Genomic DNA, 21,775 nt, shown 5'->3' on the forward strand with positions numbered 1-21,775 from the left:
TCCTCCCCCCCAACCCCGACCAGCATTAAGACAATCATTGTACGGTTTAAGTGCTTGTTTTCACTACTTGTCATTGAAATGTTTTAAACTCTTCTCCCCAAACCGCACTTTCATTTACCAGTCTGTTTAAAAAGTATCTTAATATTCGCTTGGTACTTTCATTTGTGTTAATTTTAATTCTTGTCAAAAATTATTAAAACCATCCTAACCTTAAACAAATAAATACAGTAAAGCACAACAAATGTCAAAGACTTAAGAGTCTAAATATTTCTTATCAGCAGGGTTTTGTTTTGTTTTTTTAAAAAATGCTTCTGTGTGTATATGTGTCAAGTCTAATTACAAGTTGAATGGAATGCAGTATATTAAATCTTTCATTCATTTGGCCTGGAATTCACCTCAGAAATGTTCTGCTAATCAAATGCTCGGTTTGGGGAGTTTGTGTGTACGTGTGTAGAATAAGGGAAATACAATCAATTTTGGTATTTTAAAGAGCAGTTGTGAAGGAAGTGGTTATAATGTTTACTTCCACTTTTGAGCGTTCATTGCCACTGAACTAATTTTATATGCTTACAGCCTTTTATGTCACCAAGATACGCGGGAGGTCCCCGGCCCCCAATCAGAATGGGAAATCAGGTATTGTATTTCTTCAGTATTCGCAGCTAAAGCATGATTGAGGCATTAGATGTTTATTCTTTCATTCATGTACATTTTAACACTGGGGTTGCAATGAGTTACCACACACAGACAAACACACACTCATTTCTTAAAGGGGGGGGGGGGTTGTAAAGCTCTCAGATGATCTTTTGCCCACAAGATAATAAATGCATATATGTAGTAAATAGTGGGAGCTTGAGGGCAGAAGGATGTCCTGTCTGTAGCTAGCTTGCCGTTTGTAAGTGGAGTTCATGCAAACCAGATTGTAAGATGTGCACAGAAGATTTACCGACTCTCAAAAAAAAATCTGCCATCCTATTGAGTGTCCTGCTTTTCTGGCCTTTCTTGACCAATGATCACATTAAATTCCTCTTTGAAATTGCTGCAGGAGGCTAGAACATAACAAGAACTCTGTTGGATTAGACCAAAGGCTTATCTAGTTTCAGCGTCCTGTTTCCCACAGCAGCCAACTAGAGATGCCTCTTGGGGAAACCCACAAGGAGGACATGAGGGCAGAAACTCTCCCTCCTGCTGCGGTTTCCCAGCAACTAGAATTCAGAGACATTGTGCCTCCGTTCCTGGAGGTAGCATAAAGCCATCACGACTAGGTAGCCCTTGAAAGCTTTGTCCTCCATATACACTAACCACCTGCACATTTCCCAAACAATAACAATAATAAGGAATCTTGTATGCAGTTTAAATTCCTTTTTATAACTCTGTGCAGGATTTTTTAAAAAATTATATATATAATTGTGGTTTACGTGTTGTTGTTTTTTTGAAAAATGTACATCCAGTGCCATCACACTCACTTCTGGCTTTGTAAGTGGACTTGCCAAAACTGGAGCAGAGAGTTATCATGTTCTTGGCTGTGTTGGATCTCACCTATTCTCAGTTGCAGAGGTCCTCTGTCCATTTTGTTTGAACTGTGCATAGCTCCTTAAGGGACCCATAAAGCTATGCAGGAGTTTCACGGCACCTTAGGAGTTTCACGGCACCTTTTATGCATCACATATTTCTAAGTTTTATATCAATATATCCATTTTGGAATACCAGTTCTCTGTCTAAGTTACAGCCAACAACTTCTATTAAGTAGTGAGGTTAAGAGGGATCTGGACTATTTTTTAAAAAAATATTTTTTAAAGAAAATGTCCAAATCGCAAACTTGCTTATAGCTAGAGAGAGAGACGATATCTGTCTTTTCTCTCCAGCTTTATCAAAATATGGAAGGCACATTATGAAGTTGAAAGGATTTGTTGCCCAAGAAAAAAGGAATCTTACCATTTCAACAAAACGTGTTGACGTATTTTAAATACAAATGGCATCTTCATAATCTGTTCACTTCTGTTAAGTAAGGAAGGAAGGGGAAACGCTATCACCCTTGTTGATGAAATGTCATCTGTGTTGGCAAACAGATAACTTTCTTTAACGCAGTGCATTTCCCAAATGTATACCTTAAAATTGCACTGGCATCAGTAGCATTTCATTCAAGGACCTTCACTGTGAGACTCAGGCTGCATATGGATGACAGCTTTTTAAAAAATGAAGATATATGATAGATTCATGAGGAATGGGATATGCACACGTGGGCATCTGCAGGGAGGATAAGGAGAGTATCAACCCCCCCCCCCACCTACCCACCTGATAAGCCATCTTCCCTTGACTCCAAGTTTTCATTACAAAAAGAAGTGGAGGGGAAGCAAGTCTTCTGCCCTTGTTGAACCTGAAATATGAGGCAAAATATGCAGGTGCTACTCTGCTCATTTGTTTTGTTAAAAAAAAAAATGAGCCTGTTCCTCCTTCTGTATTTTTAGCCAATGAATGAAGGCATAGCAATGACTGATGTTTAGGAAAGCAGATCTAGCCAATTAGGCAAGAGAGAAATGGTATATTTAAGAAACTTCCTGGCTTATTTTAAAGCTTTTGTTTTTCTCTAGTGAGGAAGTCATTGTTGTCGAATGGGGGGGGGGGGGTCAGGTACCTAGGCGTTTAGTGTAGCTGAGACTGGAGTAAAGGTACCCCAAACCAAAAGGTAGCAGCAAAGATGGAAGTTCATGATCTTTCTAACTTGGGTCTTATTTCACACCCCCCCAAAAAAGTGATACCCCGTGAGTTTGTAACCCGTAGACTCAGCTATGCAGCTGCAAATGTGTTGGGAAGTGCAATACATTAGACACTAGATGGCAACTGTGAGCTATAGCAAATTCAATGTATTTTTCAAAAGGATTTTTTTTTAAAAAAAGCAACATTTTCACAACATTTAAAAAATGCATGCAGATTCTACCCTGATCAAAACTTCCCCTGCCAGTGCAGATAACCTCCATCACCGTTATAGCTATATATGTTTATTTATAAAGATTTAAATATAACTTTTCACTTCCAAAGTGGTCCCAAAGCAGTTTACAGTAAAAATAAATATAAACCTAGTGATAAAACAAAGCAGTTCACACACTAAAACCTGCAGTAATGGAGGCTATAGTGTACTAAAACTCCAGAGCAGATTCAACTAAGCCCTCCAAAAACCTGGGAGGGCAGTTGTTTATGTCAAAGAAGGCCCTGAATGGCATGGCTTCTAAGTGATGGTGCCATTACTGATAAGGCCCTACCCTATATCCCCACACTGTGAACAAGAAGGAGCCCCCTGAGACAATCCAAGAGCCCAGGCTGGGTGGTGTGGGTAGAAGTGCTCCATAAGATACCTAGGTCCCCATCCATTGAGGGGCTTTTTAAGTTAGCTAGTCTCCAGTGTATGCATTTTCAATATGCTTGTGGAATATATAGGTGCTTGTGAAGGATGCTTATATTTAGCAGGTAACTGGAGGGGGTGTTTGCAAAACACCCACAAACCAGATAAACATAGATGAACTTAAGGACCAAACCTAGAAGAATATTTAGCATCAAAAGAGTTGCCACAGTCAGTTAGCCCACTCAAACACCTGGAGCTATTTTACTCTGGCTTTACGGCATGAAAAGCATGATTTTTGAAAGCGCTATAGAAAAGGAGGCTGGTTTTCTGAAGAAGGCCAGGGGTGGACAAAATTACAAATTGTGTCAGTAAGCCCATTTGGCCAAGGTAATGCAAAGGTGAAAGGCATTTCTAGAAGACCGTCAACAACTGGAAGGAAAGGACTGCTTAATCCTTCCTTCTGATTCTCCCCTAGAAATCCCCTTTTTTCAATGGGCTAGTAGACAAGGGGGTTGTAGCATTCAACTATGCACACGTGAGACTCTAGGAACTGATGATAGATGAACTGGGATAAATAAGAGATATCACTTACCCATTCAGGGAATGAAGCGGAGGCCATTCTCCACCTACATGTGTATTGTGAAAATGATGTCCCATATGTTACATTTTCCTCATACAAATAAATGGTACTTTTTAAAATGCTGCTTTTTTCATTCCGCTCCCTCTGCCATACCTACCTTTCTCTGTTGGCTTAGGGGAAAGTCGGCCAAGAATAACTGGAATGGGGGGGGGAGTTTTCCTGTTCCTTTTTGAAGAAGGATTTCTAGGGAAGATTAAGCCTAACCATCGAATCAACCAGGTTTCCTCTGCAGACAACCACACAATGGCAATATGAGACAAATGCAGGGCTTATAGCATAAGGGGGCTGTTCTGCCCTCACCCTTGTCGGTAAATCGACCCATTTCCTTGAAGTCTAATGCTTTTGGGTATAGATATAAAAGCAGCTGAGCCAAAAGGGCCTTCAGCCCATGACTGGTTTTTCTAATTGCAGCAGCAAATATAACAAAGCAATATTGATAATTGTACTGTTCATCTCCCAAGTATTTGATTTCCTCAAAATTGTTTCCTTTCCCCCATAGCCTCCAGGGGGTGTTCCTGGTACACAGCCCTTGCTGCCCAACTCAATGGACCCCACACGACAACAAGGTAAATGTGATTCAGCTTGTCTGCAGCTGTTCTTTCCCCTTGGCCTATCCTTTCACCAAGTGCATTACTCTCCAGTAATAAAGTAACATCTTCCTGTCTCTCTTCTCTCGCTAGGGCATCCCAACATGGGAGGGCCGATGCAAAGGATGAATCCTCCACGAGGAATGGGGCCCATGGGTCCAGGTCCACAGGTAAAACCTGGGCAGAGCATTTCCTACCCTGTCCAGTGCCAAACAATAGCTTTGCTACTTTATGAAGTTAGCGAGCAAAACATCATAAAAGCAGCCTCTGGGAGCTTGAAGAGCTAGGAGCACTTCCATTCCTCCCAAACCTTTTCTTCCTCACCATTAGCGATAATGCATTTTACATTAGTGTGTTTACATGTGTCTGGATGGGGGCGGGGGGGGGGGAATCCCACCTTCCAACATCTAGTTATGGCTTCAGAAGTGAACATCCTCATATCACGTACTTCATGTGCTCACCTGCTCCCACCTTCCATCTTTGCTCTTTTCATCCAAATGGGCAAACTCCGGTTTAATTGGACTCTGGTCAGGAAAGAATCTTACAACTTGAGATGCTAACCCTTAGGTGGGGTGCGGGTTTTGCGGGTACAATGCTGAATTCATTTCACTTAATTGTTTTTTTTTATAATAATAAAATTTGCTGCAGTTTATTCTGCGCTTTATAGCACCGGCAGACACCCTATCGACTATGCAGGTCGACCCAAAAGGTGCTTGCTTTTTCTTTTCTTTTTCGCTGCACAGCAAAGTGTATTTGATGTCCATACTTCGCATTTACTACATACTGCAGGAGGAATGATGGAGGGAAGAGGAGGGCTGACAAGTTACTTCTCAGATGCATGCCATGGGCCAATCATGGCCCGTATCTGCTTTTATACAGTTCTGGTTCAGTCTTGGATCCCAGCATTGCTACCTCTGGCAGTAGCATCTCCTCAGCAGAACTCCACTCAGGGAATGCTCCCGCCAGTGGACGTTGTGGGAGGTGGCATTCACCTACTCACCCCTTCCTTCTGCAGCCCCTTGCATCTCCCTAAAATTGGCTCTGGAGGGTTGGAGGCTCTCTGGGACAGGGGGAAAGGGTTGTGAGGGAGAGAGAGAACACAGCAAAAAGCTCCTTCCCCACTTCCTCTTCTGGATCAAGCACCTTCTGAGGACGGAAGGAACAATTCAGTTAGTGGGAACAATTCAGTTAGTTGAATCCGTACCTCAGGGTTTGACCCTTAAGGATCTGGACAACTTCGTAGGCGGCCTAGAAAGCCATTGCTCCTAGATACCTAATTCTGTTGCAATACGTCTGTTTTGTGGGTTCTGTTGGGACTCTCTGAGCCAACGGATCAGTGTGAGAAGCTTCCAAAGGGACAGATGGAGTCAGATGGTGAAGAAAGAGAGATACAAGGTCCTCTCTCCAGTCTCTCGGCTGGTCCACTTTTTGTGCCATGGTTGGATCAGGTTATTGAGGTGCATGATGTTTCTTTACTTGTTATAAATAAGTGTTGACGGATGGTACTGAGGAATGTGCATCTCTTCTTTCACAGGCTTGCCGCTTCCCTGTGGACCTTCCTTTGCAATCCTGCTCTCTCCTTGTTCTCTTAGCATGCTTCTTCCTGAAACCTGACAAGCTCAGATACCTCTCTTTGCTTTCTCATATTAAACTTTAGGGACATTCAGGCCAGATTTTCCTTGACTTGGGGTAGTTACAGATGATCATTTAACTCATGGTCTCTTAAAGCATTGCTCATGTAACCATATGGAAAGCCTGGTCATTAGTAATACTCAGCTACACAGTGAGGCTTTTCTGTAGTGTCCAATCCAATAGACTGAGGCACCTGTATCACATGGTTTGATACTAGAGATTACCAGCTTGCCACATGTGCACATCAGAAAACAGTTGCAGGGGAACCATAACCAGTGGCCACATTTTAGTGAGGTCCCTTGCACTTTCTGAAACTTCTTTTGGGATTAGCTATCTGTGCAGTGGCTCAGTTCAGACAGCCTTCCAAGCCACGATTATGGTTCAGTGTTTGAAGGAACAGCATAGAAAACCGACTACAGATTTGACACCAGAACCCCAGCACACCATGAGTCCCTCACTAAAACTGATACTAAGAAAATGTCAGCATACCAAGGGATGTATTAACAGGGCCTAGTACACGTCAGAAAAGCGGCTTGCTTCTTTCCCTCCCATCTCCCCGGTCATTTTTACTAATACTATCAGGTTTGTCAATTTCAGCAACTGTGAAATCGTAATCATTTAAAGTGTTGAACTACCACTTTAAACGGGGGGGGGGGGGGGAATGTGCATAAAACGTTTCCTTGGGTTTCCTTGCAAATCGCTTTCATCCAGTAATACCCTGTGAAGTTCTTTGGATCTGCAGCTGCAGCAAAAGTGTTGACCCTTACAAACACCATTGCTAGGTAGCCACCTGTGATAGGTCAGCCCAGCACTTAAGGTTCTGCTGCTATTACCAGATTAACCTCAGGGTCAGCAAGTGTAAGGAGAAGGCTTTAAGTCAGACCATCTGTTTTCAGGCTAGGACTGGCAATAGCTGAGCAGGAGGCATAGGCAAGTGTAGAAGGAGGGCTTAGACTTGGAGAAAGTGGGCAGAATAATAGTTGCCTGCTATTAGGAACAACTTTACTCGAAAGGTCTTGATAACTCTGCGACAGCATCGTTGCAAAGAAAACAATTGAAATAGGTGCAGTATGAGCCCACGTTTCAATCTTCTGCCTCTAATTTACACAAATCAATCCTATTTATCATAATACATCAGCCTTCGTCTACCCAGGAACTTCAAGTTGTTGTCCATTTGCCCCAGCCAGCATGACCAATGATCAGGAATGGCCGAAGTTGTAGTCTGGAGACCCCCAGGTTTGGAAAGGCTGTGCAGCATAGCATCTGAAGGAGAGTGCAAAAGAGGAAGATAAATACCGTATTTTTCGCTCTCTAAGAAACACTTTTTTCCCTCCTAAAAAGTAAGGGGGGATGTGTGTGCGTCTTATGGAGCGAATGCAGGCTGCACGGCTATCCCTGAATCCAGAACAGCAAGAGGGATTGCTGCGCACAAAGCCTCTTCAACAACATTTGATTCAGAATATTCCCCCCCCCCTTGTTTTCCTCCTCTAAAAACTCGGTGCATCTTATGGTCCGTCTTATAGAGCGAAAAATACGGTAACTGAACTTCTTGATACTGGTGCAAAGTATGAACTTGTCCATTCGAACGCCAGTTGAAGCCACACACCTCCAGGAAAGGAAGAGAAAAAAGAAAGAAAGTTGCTTGCATCAGAATCATTCCGGCAAGCTTAGATTCCAATCGCTTTGTTATCTATTTTAATGGTCTGGCACTGTTAGTGATGGGTACAAAGCTCTTAATAGTCCCTGATGTGTTATTATAACAGCTTGCATCTGTTATAGTTGTGTCAGCCAAACAAAGACTGCTTCAAAACTTTTGGATGTGCTGTACAACTTGGACAAGCCACGTGCTTGCCATCCCCACCAAGGGGCGTACTTAAAGAGTGATTTCATTCCATTGGCGTTGTAGTTACGTAGGCATCTGCCGTGGTTGAATTTTCAGCTGTTGTTAAGTGTAGGTGCATGGAGTCTTTCTAAAGCCACGCATGAAATGTGTGTAGATGAGCATTCCCTGTGTCTAGCTCTTGTTTACCTTGCTGTGGGTGTGGAGTTGTGGGGGGGGGGGAGTCATTTTTTGTCCCTTTGGTGCTTGCTTCTCATTCCAAAATAGCATTGGTCCCTGTTCCCAGCCAATAAGAGTTTAAACATGCCATTAATGAAAGTGTGGGAAAGGAGCTGTCCCACTTGTCCTGTGTTACCTGAAGTTAGCGAGGCAGGTGAAGCTCTTTGATTTGCTTTTTTTAAAAAATGGAGATTGGGACTATCCAGGTTGCCTAGCATTCAGCCAAGCAGTCTGTTTGCTTGCCAGGAGTATGGACTGTACTGATCGGCTAATGATCAGCAGATCTGTTGCCAGCTGTGGCTGCCCTCTGTCAGGAGAAATGGAAGTGTTCCGTTCAAGAGTTGAGGGTTCCTGAGAAACCCTTGCAACAAAATCACAGCAGAGCTCTGCCTCGTGTGCAGCGAGCAGCTCTTCCGAGAGGGTGAAAGCGTCACTTATCAACAGTATGTAAGCCAGTTGCAATTTTGCTTTAAACTCTTTTCAAAGAGGAACCCGCTTTGAACCACCTCTCTGCTTTGTGCAGTCTCCATCAGGCCCTGTAGGGCAGCCATGTTTGGAGGGGAGCCAATCAGCCAGCCAAGTGTCAGCTGTCTTTCAGGAACCAAGAAAATCGGAATCCATAGCCGCCGACTTTAGATCTAGATTTACGACTTCAGAGAGGTGGGGAGGAAGCGGCTTCTTCGGGTGTTTCAGCAAGTGCTCACATGTAGACTTCCACAATAAGCTGCCTTTTCATCCCCAGCCCTTAATCGTTAGCTTTCCGTGGGCTTCGCAGCTGTGACAGATTGGCGCCCTTTCTGTCAGATTTCATCTTTTAGATCTCCTTTGCGAAACAAGTGGGACCTAGTACAGTTCTGTAGTATCTCTCTGGTGCACAGAAGTGAATTCGTGCTCTAACTTTGGTCTGTGTTGGGGAAACCGAAAGTGTTTGCCAGCCGTGTTTAATGGGAGAGAAATGACATTTTCTGCCCTAAGAATTGTCTTCTCTTTCTTGTGCATGAACACCAATAAAGATTTGCGCAGTTTTGTGACTGGCCAGCTTTGCTGTTTTGTAACCGAATGCTCTTTACTTAGAAGCTGTTGCAAACCTTTGTGCTGTCACTATTCCCCTTTCTGAACACCCCATCACGTGCTCATTGCCTTGTCTTCCTTAAAGCAGAATCTTTCTCTCTTCTGCCCACCCCACCCCACAGTTTTTCCTGCTTCTTTCCATGCAATTCTCCCACCACAACACTTAAGCAAGGAATCTTAATTCTTTCATGTCTACCTCTCCTGTTTGGCTTCCTGTGACAAGCCTCTCTTTTTCGGTTTGGTTTGTTTGTGTTTATTACCTTTCAAGATAACCATCTTACATACCCTTTAGGTGCAGCTACGGCTTCCTTGATGACCTGCATTGGCCAGTGCTAGAAGCCTTAGCCCACTGGGCATTCCTGGTACACTCCTACCATGAGATGGGAATTTGGGTGGCTTCTAAGATTTTCTTCCCCACTCCCCCCTTTTAAAAAAATTCATTTGCCTGGTCAAAGAGCAAATTGAGAGATGCCGCCGTCCTGTAGCTAATTTTGCCTATATGTTCATTATCATCATCATTTTTTATTTTTTTAATTAAAGTTCATTTTCACAAACTAACCCTCTCGTTTTTGTTTGTTTTTTTCCTTTTCTCTTTTCTTCTCCGGTTTCCCTTCTCGTTATGGTAGACTGATCCTTGGTTATCATTGCAGAACTATGGCGGCGGAATGAGACCTCCACCCAACTCTCTAGGGCCCGGCATGCCTGGGATTAACATGTAAGGCACCTGCCATGCTGCTGGCTTTCCGTTGACGTTCTTACAATTCTAGACGTGGAAATCATTTTGGTTTCACATTGTCACTCTGTACATGCTGAAGGCTTGTTTTCTCTCAAACTGCAGGGGTCCAGGAGCTGGTAGACCATGGCCCAATCCCAACAGCGCTAATTCAGTAAGTGTCCATTTATTTGAATGCCTTTGTTCTTGTAAACTTGGCCCTCATAATTTAGTTTTCCTGTAGTACTTGAATTCCTCTCATTTGCCGCCTTCTGGCATTCTACTGTCGGGGTGAGTGGGGACAACCAAACTCTTGCTTGTTTTCCAACCCCAGAATATCAGGCTTCTAAAATGGTTGGGGAACTGCCACAAGTACAGGAATCTCCCAGCTTCAGTCATTTGCCATCCAATGGCGGCCAGGGGACAGAGCTAGTGTGCTCGTTCCCACTGCCCTCCCTTGTGTGCAATCTTTTAAGAGGGTTCCTGAATCTCTGTTGAAATGTGTTGATTCCACTTCCCAGCATAGCTGTCAACATTTCCCTTTTTTTAAGGGAAATTCCCTTATTCCGAATAGGACTCCTCGCAAGAAAAGGGATAAGTTGACCGCTATGCCTTCTCAGTGGGATGGTGGGATGTGCTGCAGTGTCCCTCTGCTCCTATCTTGGGTTCTCTGAACATTTTTTTAAAAAAAGAAAGACTGAAATTATGTTATCTGGGTTGTATGTATTGCGTCTGTTTCCTGGACACAGGTAACAGTTGTTGAGACCTCCAGGTATAGGGGGGTATATAAATTCAATAATAATAATAATAATAATAATAATAATAATAATAATAAATTTATTTGCATGGACTCTTGGCCTACAGTCATCACCTGTAGGATTCATTTCCCTGTACAGTTGGTATATTTCATCAAGTAATGCCTATACTCTGATCTTCTTGCAGATTCCATACTCTTCTTCATCGCCTGGTACATACGTGGTAGGTTTATATTTCTTCATGGGTAGTGATGTGCCGGTCCACCATACGATTTGATATTTTGGTGTTTGCGTGCGCACAAATAGGAATCCTGGCTCAGGATACAAGTTCCTGCAGGGACTTGGTTCTGTGTCTTGTGTATTCGCTTCTGCGGTGAGGCCAAGAATTCTAAGAAGTCTGAGCTACATGCTTTCTGAGGAAGCCCCTTTCTGTTCCTCCAGACAATGTGAATAAAGCATGTCTGAAGCCCCCCCCCCCCCCAGTCTTGAACATGCCTCAAAAGTAGGGAAAGAAATCCCTTAGCGACCCCAGCTGTGCGAATGATGCAGTGGTGGCGTAACTGCGTTTAAGGGGTCTCGAGAACGCATTTCTGAAGTTTCGCACGCTGATTACAATTCGCGTGTCGGCGGAGAACTTTGAATTCACACTCCTCTAATTGTTCTGCAATGGGATCGTCCCATTGGCACATCCAAGAAGAACGTTGCAGCGTTCTAAGTTGCCCGTTTCTGTTTGCACCTTCCGCAGATGTGAAGGTTACAGAAAGACTGCCCCCTGTTAACTACCCTGGCAGATAGACTTGGTATGTGGTCCTTGCACAGATGTGCCCCCCCCCCCCCGCTCCTCAGTAAAACCTTCATTTTTCCCGAGGCTTAAACAAAGAAATTGCACTTTGGCTACAAGAGTGCATCAAAGGTTTTAGCAGGAGATTAATGCTTGGCTGAATACCAAGGTGAGACATTGTTGCTGACAGCAGCAGGATCTGGCTGACCTATTGCAGGCTGTGTTATCACAGTGGTTCCTGATGTGTATTTAATCTTGTCAACAGGGGCCCCCTGGTGGCGGAGGTCCTCCTGGAACACCTATCATGCCTAGCCCCGCAGGTAAGGGCGAAAGAAAGCAGCACTAATTTCCCCCCATTTTTTATTTTTTATTTAAAGAGAATGGAGAGCCCGGTAATGGTTGGGTTAGCTTAGCAGGTTTCCTATGCTGCTGGATTTTATTTAAGGTCGCAACAGCAACAATCTGCATGCCACCGATGCACTGTTTGGCTATTGATTGGGCGCAGCTGCTGTAAAGCAACCCGACTCTTTTCAAAGGGAGAGGTTTTGTCTTCCGTTCCTCTTTCCCTGCCCTCGCTGCCAGCCACGTGCTGATGGCTTTTATTCTGCCAGGGCTTAAAACATGAGGGAGCCCCGCAAGAAATGGGGTTAGTGGGAGATTTGGCTGCACCAAAAGCCTTTCCTGAGGGGTGGGAGGCGGCATGTACCATACTTCGGCCTTGAGCTCCCAGTAAGCCATGTGGAAGAGGTCGCTGCATCCCTTGATGAATTATCCATGTGAAATTTGACACGTTGGGAGAGGTGTCGGCAATTTTTTAAAAACCTATTTTTATGTTGGTAGATAAGGAAAAATCATTTGTGGGAGGGGTGGATTTGTAGAAGTTAACTAGGAACATTCTCCAGATATCCAAAAGAAGTTTAAAGAGGGTTATTGTTGTTGTTTTTAAGCCAGTCCCACCCACCTTTTAAAAAAAACCCAACTTCTTTAGGGCTGTTCTGTTCTTGGGTTGCCCAATATTAGCACCAGGAAGGCCTACACAAATCTCTCTTTGTTGTCCGGGTCAGTGTTGTCGTGTTGCCATATTTGTACTGGGAGTAAATTCCACTTTGTAAAACGGTGCTCACTCCCCAGGAGGCTGAGTAAAATTCCCTTCCCCCTTCGTGTATTTCCCTCCTAGTAAAGTGGGAGGGGAGGAAGAGAGAGAGTGTGTCAGTGTTGGGGCTGGTGAATATTCCTGATAGGCCTGCAAGGGTGATTTACTATACATTGCATGTGTCGGTGGCAAGAATAAAAGCGGGGGGAGTGGTGGCTCTGGGGAGGTAAGCCATGCCGCGTGTAACTCTCGTGTACCACAGCTGCAGGGGTGGAGCTTCAGTGTAGTATTACCACTGCCTTCCTGCTCTTGCATTTATATGAGAACTCTGACCTACATTTCAGACTAGGTCATAATAAAACAATCCATATGTTAATATAGGCACCACTTCTCTCTCTCTCTCTCTCTCTCTCTCTCTCTCTCTCTCTCTCTCCCTCTCCCTCTCTCTCCTGTCACCATGGCCTGCTTGTAATTTGTGTATTTTTGTTTGTATTCTGCCCCTCAATTAAACACTTGTCTCGTAGTGCTTTCATTATTAAGAAAAATATTGGGTTTTCTGTTGTTGTTTTTTTTATAAAAAATATTGTGACTAAATGTCATCCATGTATTTTGTTATTTTTTTAAAGATGAAATATGATGTTGTAGTAAGATAATTGCATCAGCTAATTTTGAGGTGTTATGCGACACATGGCAGCAAATTATCTTTCTACACCTCTCCTGGCAAGAAAGCCCCAATATTCTCGGTTAGTAGCAGAATTCTTTTCACAGTTGAATTTCTGTGATTAAAAACTTTGTGAATCTTCATTAAATACAAATTAGCCAGAAAATGGTGGTACTTAGAGAGAATTTTAGGTGATAAAATACAAAAGAATGAGTTCAAGTGGCATGAGTTTGTTTTAATTAAGAAATGAATTAATCACCCTGACTTAGTGGGTTTCACTGTTCTACAGATTCGACAAATTCAAGTGACAACATCTACACAATGATTAATCCCGTACCGCCTGGAGGCAGTCGGTCGAATGTAAGTCTGCTTTCTAATAATTTACATATCAGATACCATAACAAATCATAATTAACTTCATCAGTTGAGGGTAAAGCAGTTTAATTGATTTCAGCCATTTGTTACAAAACAGAAATAAAACAAACCATCAAAAAGTGATTAACTCTTCAGCGACTTTGTTAATTTTTTACGCTTATTAAAACAGTGGCGTTCACGCAGCTCTGGTCAAGATTGTCACGCACATTGCTGGTTAGCGGGGTTGCATTTAAAGGAGACACAGCTGATGCCTGGGCCTTTCTTCACCTTTTACTCAAGCTGATCTCAAGGAGATTCTGTTAAGATTACCTGCCAGATTTTTGTCTTCAGGACAATGCCAGCCCAATATTTCAGATAAGCAGCTCTTATTGGGGAAGGGAGCTCTTTCCTGAATACTACTATGTTTAGACCTAGTTTTTCAGACTGAACTAGTCTAAACTCCAGTAGCTGGATGATTGCTTAAAGTGTGCCCTGTCCATTTCTCAGAAAACATTGTCCAAAGAGGATGGAATACAGAACAGAGGAGGCAGAGGAGGAGCATACACTTAAATCTCAGGGTTTTAATTCATGGGATGTTAGGAGAAGCAAACTGATGATTGCAAGAATAAAAAACAACTGGGGTCTGAATACAGGTGTTGTGGCTTAATCCATTAAAGCTAAAGCAATCTGGTCCTAGCCAGTATTTGGATAGAAAACTGTCAAGGAATCCAGTGTGTGTTTCCCTATGTAACTTGGATGAAAGGCAGGGGTACAATTAGATGACATGGAGCCTAAAGAAATCTTGACTGGCTACTGAAACATTTTGGCAGATGAGATTTCAGAGGCCTGGATTAGTCATGTTATTAGAAGTTCCACCTCTTGCACTACTTCTGTCACTTAAGGGCAGGATTCAGCAAATGGGCCCCACCAGCAGAAGCCCATGCATGGACTTCCGCTAGCTTTCCTCCCTCTCCTCCCATGCCCACAAAACTGGCTCTATGGGGATCAGGAAAACACCCAGAAGTACCTGCAGGGGGAAGAGAGGGCAGAGCATTCGTTTCATCATGCAAGCAGAAAGATTTGTGCTAACGGAACAATTTGCTTAATGCTATGTTGAATTCATCCCTGGGTTTGCACATGGCAAGTTGGAGATGGCTTTTATATGGACCCTGCATATGCTAGTAGTTTGTGGTCGAAGGGTTCCAGACTGCCCACACATGGTGCTGAAGTAGAGGGGGGCAGCAAAATTTCTGCACAGCTGAAAAGCACAGTAGTTGTGGCATGGCCGGGCGTAGGCCATCCAACAGTATCAGATGCCCAGACAACCATGTGTTAAGCTGGACAGCAGCTGCTCCATTTGGCTATCCACTCTGATCCAAAAGAGAAGAGCAGAGTTCCCCGCAACTTCCTTGTCAGGATTGAGTCTGCCCACAGGAGTGGTACAAGATGCAATAGATCAATGGCTTCTTCAGAGAAAGAGAGGGTGTGTTTCAACACCTCCTCAATTTGGAAGACACATACCCAGTGGGCGATGGTGGGTTTTCAGTGCAAACTGTTGTTTCCTAAAGAACTTTTCATTATTTTGTGTTTTAAACAGAATTCAGAAACCTCGGTTTGCAGAGCATTGCTGCCATTGGTGTTCTGAAGCATCTAGCTGCCAATAGACATACAAGCTAATATATTGTATGTTGGATATTTTATAATATGAGTGATGTGTCGTAACTGACAGCTCTTTCTTTCTTTCTTTCTTTCTTTCTTTCTTTCTTTCTTTCTTTCTTTTTCAGTTCCCCATGGGACCTGGCTCAGATGGCCCAATGGGGGGCATGGGTGGGATGGAGCCGCATCACATGAATGGCTCATTAGGTAAGACTTCAGCAATATTCAGCGTTTTTGGACTATCTTCTCATGGGACATCCCAGAACCAGCAGTGATAAAATGAGTTCTAGTTGCGCACTTTGTCATTTTAACTGTATAGGATGTGCAATCACAAACACGTTTTAACATTCTTCATGTACTTGTTCCTAGCTGAAAACATTGCTTTATGTTAATGTGGGAGTGCAGAATTTTTGATTGGTGGATCAACACCAGGCAGTGGAATAGTTGTTTAAGATATGTTATAATCTGTTTGGGTCCAGAATTAGAGTGCCCTTGGTACAGAACCTTGGGAGGACATGCAGCGAACCACAAATTGCATTGATTGTTGCTTTTTGCAGTGACCCTGGTGTAGGGTTACTTTGGGGGTGTATTGTTGAAATTAAAATAGCAGTCACCCAGCACTGCACTCTAGGGGGGAAATGTTTGAATCAGGGATTAGTACAGGTATTGGACCCCTTGCAAAGGTGGTGGGGTGACCCTAGTCCTAGCTAGACTCCACACCCAGGGCCTTTGTCCTGATACTCTGCAAAATTCTGTAGCAGATGCTTTCTGACCTCAGAGCTCCTAGGGCTCTGCCTGTTGGCTGATGTGTGCTTTCGGCATTTGTCTTTGTGGTGCGGATCCTGTTTGTTTCCAGAGCTTTGGGGACTTGCTCAGTCAGTGCTGGTAATCTGCAAAGCCCAGTCTTGTGAGGGCTTGGCCATTCCTGACACACTCAGCACAGGAAAGTAGCCAGGGAGCAGGGACTGCTGGTCACAGGCTTTGCCAGGCTCCTGTTGATGGATAAAGGCGAAGCGGCAGCATCAACCTAACCGTGGCACGAGTGTTTTAATTAAAGCAGCAGAAAGACCCATTAACCTCCTATGTTTGCCTTATACATCTTGCTGAAGTAGAGGTGCTATACTCCATCTTGATCAGTGTCACGAAGCTCGCGGGAGGGAGCCGAGGCCGTAGCAACTCGATTAGGCCATTACTCTAGTGCCGTGCAGGAAGGTGAGCCGGGGCTCTGCTCCCGGGAGTTCTGCATGCAAAGGAATGGCAGCTGAGGCAACCCCAGCATGTCCCTTTCTGGAGGCAAATGTTAAGAGGTTTGCATTAGCCCAGCTGTGACCTGCAGCTCACTAATGTACTGCCAGCTGCTTCCGGGAAGGCCAAGGCGGAGCTTTTTGCAGCCGCGTCTTATTTCTGGATGGTGGTTCAGGAACTGGACACTTCGGTGCAGAACGGGGGTGGGGGGAGTGGGGAGAGCTGATGGGGGGGGGCCCTGATTGAGAGCAAGGAAATCAGCTATCCCCCACTAACAGCCTGCCGTTCTTTTCTTTCTTTTGTTCTTCTTTTGCTAGGGTCAGGAGACATAGATGGACTTCCAAAAGTAAGTCTGCATTCTTAGACTGGGCCGTGTTCTTTTGTTCTTGCTTTCATGGACAAAATAACAACTATGTTGGGGGGTTAATATGGGACCCTGGGGGTAGGGGCAGGGAGGGAGTACTGAAGCTCTGCCCTTCTTTTCTGCCCTCTGTTCACCAGTGCAAGGACATTTTCTCCCTCTCCCCCCCCCCCTTTTGTTCTTAGCCCTGTGAGGGAGTCATCAAACACAAGTCATTTTCTCATATATATTTAGCTATCCATGTGATCTTTTTTCCATTGTAGAACAATATGTTTTTGTTGCAGTTGCTAGTACGCAGCATACTCGAAAAGGCACACACTCACTTCTTGCATGTGTATCTCTGTGTGGTCTGTTGTTTCTTTTTAAAACAAAAAAAAACCCTGCAGAATTCTCCAAACAACATAAGTGGCATTAGCAATCCTCCCGGCACTCCACGAGATGATGGTGAACTGGGAGGCAACTTCCTCCATTCCTTCCAGAATGACAATGTGAGTCATCCTTACACCAACTCTTCATGCTAACCGGGGTTTGAATCACAGAGCCTGTTAGGCTCTTTCAAGCTATTTCTGGGAAGGAATCATTGATATGTGCAGAGAGGGGAGAGGGAGGAGGTGCTATGTGATCATAAAAGGGTGGGGGGAGGGAACTAGACATGGAGAAATGGCAGCTTTGGAGCTGACAAAACTTGGAAAAGGTACACAGTACGGCATATTGAGACCTGACATACCTTTCAAATACAAAAGGTATAAATGGTTCCAAACCGAGGTGATTAAAATAGAGAAAAGAAACCATGGTTCGCTTGTCTTGCTAAGCCATGATTTGCTTAGCTTAACTGCTGTGCTTTGCTTGCATCTCTGAACCACCCACTCCAGCCAACTAATTATGGTTTGCCCGTGGCCAACAAACCAGACTGTGAAACCATGGCTTTCAGCTGGTTTATGAAGCTATGCCTACAAAACAAGAGACAGGGGCAGTCAGAAAATGAAGCCAACATTGGACAGCACAAGCCATGGTTACTTGACTCATTTGTGAGGGTCTTCCTGGTTTGATCAGGAAGCCACGGGTTATTAAGTTGGACCACCCAGCAATGTAGTTACCACTTCGAAACATGATTACAGTCAGCGGGCAAGCAGCAAATTAATATGTATGGCTTCCAAGCACTGTATATGTGAGTGAGTGAGATCACATCTGGCAGTCTACATGTCCATTTCATGCTGTTTCCATAACAGTGATTTCAGTGAATGTGAAGCATCTAAATAGAAGGATTCCTCCTGCTCACTAGAGGAAGGCCTCATCCTGCCCTCCCCCTTGTTCTGGAGTGTCATCTGGCGCTTTGGAGAAACTTTCCAGGGTGGGAGGGGGAGAGGAAGAATCGGCAATGGCTTCCCTCCTTTCCTCCTGTGAGGGGTCCTGTGGGGACCGAATTCTACCCAGGAGTAGTCTCAGTTGATAGTTATTGCACCAGCCATGTATATCCATGTTTTGCATAGTAGCATATGCCAAAGACTGAGCCCTGCCCTGCCCTTCAGAATTCCCAGTCAAAATTTAGATGAGCAAAGGGGAAGGGCTAGGAAAGCTGCCTGCCTCCTTTAGTTGAATGTGTCCATACATGAGGTCCTAATGCTCCTGCATTTCACTCCAGATGTTAGTTCTACCAGTGGTACTTCATTACATGCAGTGGCGCCTTGAAATGAAACACAGTATGTTTCCTATAAAAGACTGTAAACTGGCACTGTATTTATCATTATATACATTGGGGGGGGGATTTATTTTTTTTTAATTGTGTTCTGCCACATACTGTTTAGGCTTTTTTATATTATTATTAAACTCTCCTTTACCCCCCAGTTTGGCAAACTGTGGTTTGGGGAAATGGGAGCGATTATGTCCTGATAAATTAGTCTTTAGCATATTCTAGCCCTCCTGATTTATTGAAGCCAATTACGTTGCTTTATAGTTTTCATAAGCCCACATCTCTTTCATATCTCATTTCCTCAGCTTCCGCAACATTTAGCATTTTGGTCTTGTTCTTGCCTCACTCTAACGCTGTGATTTCTCTCTTTCTCCGCCCCCTCCCCGTTTCCCTCCCAACCGCCCAGTATTCTCCCAGCATGACGATGAGTGTGTGATTTCCCTCCTCCCTCACCCCGCATCCTCTTCTCCAGGATAAAGAAAAAGTCGGCTGCCATTTGGAGGATCTCAAGAAATTATGCAAGAAGAGAATCTAGGTGTGTTTGGCAGGGAGACATGCAGAGAGCCGGGGGGAGACCCACCCCTGATTTTTAGTTTCATGCAATAAAAAGGCTGAACTTTTTATTCCATAAAACAATGAAGGACAAATCTTTAAAATATTTCAAGACATGACCAGATCCTTCTGCAGAAGAAGGGTTTATTCTATGTACATGACACTTTTTTGTTGATTTTTTTTTTCTTTGGAAACAAAACAAAAGCCTCTAGCACCCGATTTCCAACCTCCTTTGCTTGATTATTCTTTTAAACCTGTTGTATGTTTGTGCTGTGCTACGCAAGGAAGCTAGTCTAGATATGAAATCTCATGTTGTCTCTGTAGCCATTTTAAAATAATTAATAAAACTGGAGAGTTTGGTTTTTTTATATATAAATTGGTGGGTTTTGTTCGGAAGACCACTTCCTCCCTCTCCCCCCCCCTCACCCCCAACTTCTTTTTGTTTTGGTTGGTTTCTGTTCCCCCCCGCATTTGATGTTTTGCAGCACAAAACATTCTCCAGCAAGGAAGATCCAAGTGGAACAGAGTTCTTCTGCCTCATTCTCAGTTGCGTAATGCAGCTTGGCCCCCTTGTAGGATCACATCCTCCAAAACTTTTAATTGTGATCTTGGTATCTGTGACTGTGGCATGCACTGTATTAGCCCCCTCCCTCCCTTGTCCTTCTTCCCAAATTACAAAGAAATGTTATTAACTCCCCTTTTGCAAAACTTTTGAAGTGTCAAAAATTCCGGGGGTGGGCGGGTAGGTGGGGTTAGGGTACGTGGCATTTTATTTTTTATGTTGGGGAGGTGTTGGTCCACCAGAATTGAAAGGGAAAGGGGTTAAAAACTTGACCTGGGACACGAAAACTGTGAGCGCAAACTTCTTAACATTTGTTTTTTGTTTTAATGAAATGATGTGATCTTATTAGGGTTTCACTGTATATGCTCTGAAACTGGATGGAGATATTTTTAAGTAATTATTGTTGTTAAAATGTATACTTGCTATTCTGTAGGCTCTCTCTCTCTCTCTTACTCTGTAATTAAAAGCAAAATTAAAAAAAAACACAAACCTTACCTTCTCATGGTAGAGGTGACTACAGAAAAGCATACAATGTATAGTGAAACTCGCAAGTCTTGGGATCTCTGTACATTACACTCCCTTGTAGCTGGTCTTTGTTTTATATAAAAAGAAGAAAAAACTTCACTTCTGATCTATGTATTTCATATTATGTAAAATATTATCTTCCCCTGGATTTACCTACCTTTGTGCGGATTCTTGAGAACATTGTATCTTGTTTCAGTGTTTTTTCTTACCTTGTAGTCTGGTTCTAAAATTAAGCGAGGGAAAAGAAAAGTAATTATTATACATTGTAGTTTGTGTACGATATTTGTTGATAATGTTTTATTAAAGGGATGTCTTTTTTCCGCACCCCTTAACGAAATGTTTTTTTTTTGTTTGGTTTTTTTGGGGGGAAACATTGGCTTTTTATTATTCTGACTGAAAACAAAAACTATGTGAATTGACAAACTTTTTTAGTAGTACGATGACTTTTTTTAATGTTTGCCTTTTTCTTAGGCATTTTAATTGTGTTTTCTCTGTAGAAATATGATGGGGTGGGGTGGGGTTGACAAATGGTTGGTCTCTCAGTCAAGAAAATATTTAAAAGCGGGGTGGCGGGGGGGATAAACCGGCAAACCAATTTGTCCCATTGCTAATGCAGCACCCTTTCTATTTTTTTTAAAGGATAACTGACAGGTTTCATTGTATTAAAGTGATAGCTAAATTATTGTCTTCATTGGTTCGGGGTGGTTTTTAAAAGATGAATCAAGACCCTCTCCTCTCCCTTTCCCCCCATGCTGTAATAAATATAAACATTTGATTTCAGTCCCTTGCTGTTTGTTACTGTCGTAGCAGCTGTCTTCTGACTCTCGTGCCTGCAGTGGTTCCAGAAGAGATGGCTTGGGGTGTAGTCTATGGTCATCGGCTGAGTTCGTTATTCTGAAGACACAGCTAACTGCTTGTCACAAAGGTTATAGGTGTGTTGGATTCCAGGCTCCTGCCGCCACATTCGTTTTTAAGACATTATTATCCTGTTCAGTCAATATTGAAAATGCATAGGAAAAGTAGCTCGAGAACAGTATAATATCAGACAATGGAGGAACAGCAAATCCAGCCCTACTATTAGACAGAGTGAGACAGCTGCCTCAGGTGGCAGATCTTTGGGGGCAGCAGCTCTCTAAGCTGTTTCCTTCTGTTGGAAGTAACCCAAACTCCTGCCCTTGAAAGAAGGACACTGTCCCATTGGCAGTGTTGAGATAATGAGCTGCTTGTGAACGTGGAGTAGAGTGCTTGTTTATGTGTGCCATCTTGTCCTTTGCTTTAGGCAGAAAAAAAGGCCATTCAAGATGGTGGCAGCAGTTCTAAAGCTCCTAGAAATAAGGGTTATAAGCAGACCTCCAGAAAAGCTACCGTGTGTTTTTAAAACAGCAAAAGTCCTGTGGTCCTTCCTGCTAGCTGCTCACAAGGAGCAGAAAAATGAACCTGCAGTGGTGTTGAGTTTGACACCGTTCGCCCGAAAAGGCTTGCGCTGTTGTGATCTGTGAGGT

The 21,775-nt window shown here is 43.5% G+C and overlaps 1 protein-coding gene across 6 annotated transcripts in view; it reads left to right on the plus strand.

The window, feature by feature from the left end:
• The window catches only part of SSBP3 (single stranded DNA binding protein 3), a 165,829-nt gene extending 144,776 nt beyond the window's left edge, over positions 1–21,053 (plus strand). For 3 of the 6 annotated variants that reach the window (XM_077928709.1, XM_028733396.2, XM_028733392.2), the window contains 12 exons: positions 574–633; positions 4,477–4,543; positions 4,658–4,734; positions 9,953–10,041; positions 10,165–10,213; positions 10,981–11,016; positions 11,840–11,894; positions 13,618–13,688; positions 15,467–15,545; positions 16,901–16,929; positions 17,331–17,432; positions 19,041–21,053. In XM_077928709.1, coding sequence (XP_077784835.1) covers positions 574–633; positions 4,477–4,543; positions 4,658–4,734; positions 9,953–10,041; positions 10,165–10,213; positions 10,981–11,016; positions 11,840–11,894; positions 13,618–13,688; positions 15,467–15,545; positions 16,901–16,929; positions 17,331–17,432; positions 19,041–19,070 — 744 coding nt within the window. In that variant the 3' untranslated portion in view covers positions 19,071–21,053. The remainder of the gene's footprint in view (positions 1–573; positions 634–4,476; positions 4,544–4,657; positions 4,735–9,952; positions 10,042–10,164; positions 10,214–10,980; positions 11,017–11,839; positions 11,895–13,617; positions 13,689–15,466; positions 15,546–16,900; positions 16,930–17,330; positions 17,433–19,040) is intronic. The other 3 variants (XM_028733397.2, XM_028733394.2, XM_028733393.2) reach the window with 2 other exon arrangements.
• The last annotated feature ends 722 nt before the right edge of the window (positions 21,054–21,775 follow it).

The sequence above is a fragment of the Podarcis muralis genome, chromosome 5 (genome assembly GCF_964188315.1).
Source record: "Podarcis muralis chromosome 5, rPodMur119.hap1.1, whole genome shotgun sequence".
NCBI lineage: Eukaryota > Metazoa > Chordata > Lepidosauria > Squamata > Lacertidae > Podarcis > Podarcis muralis.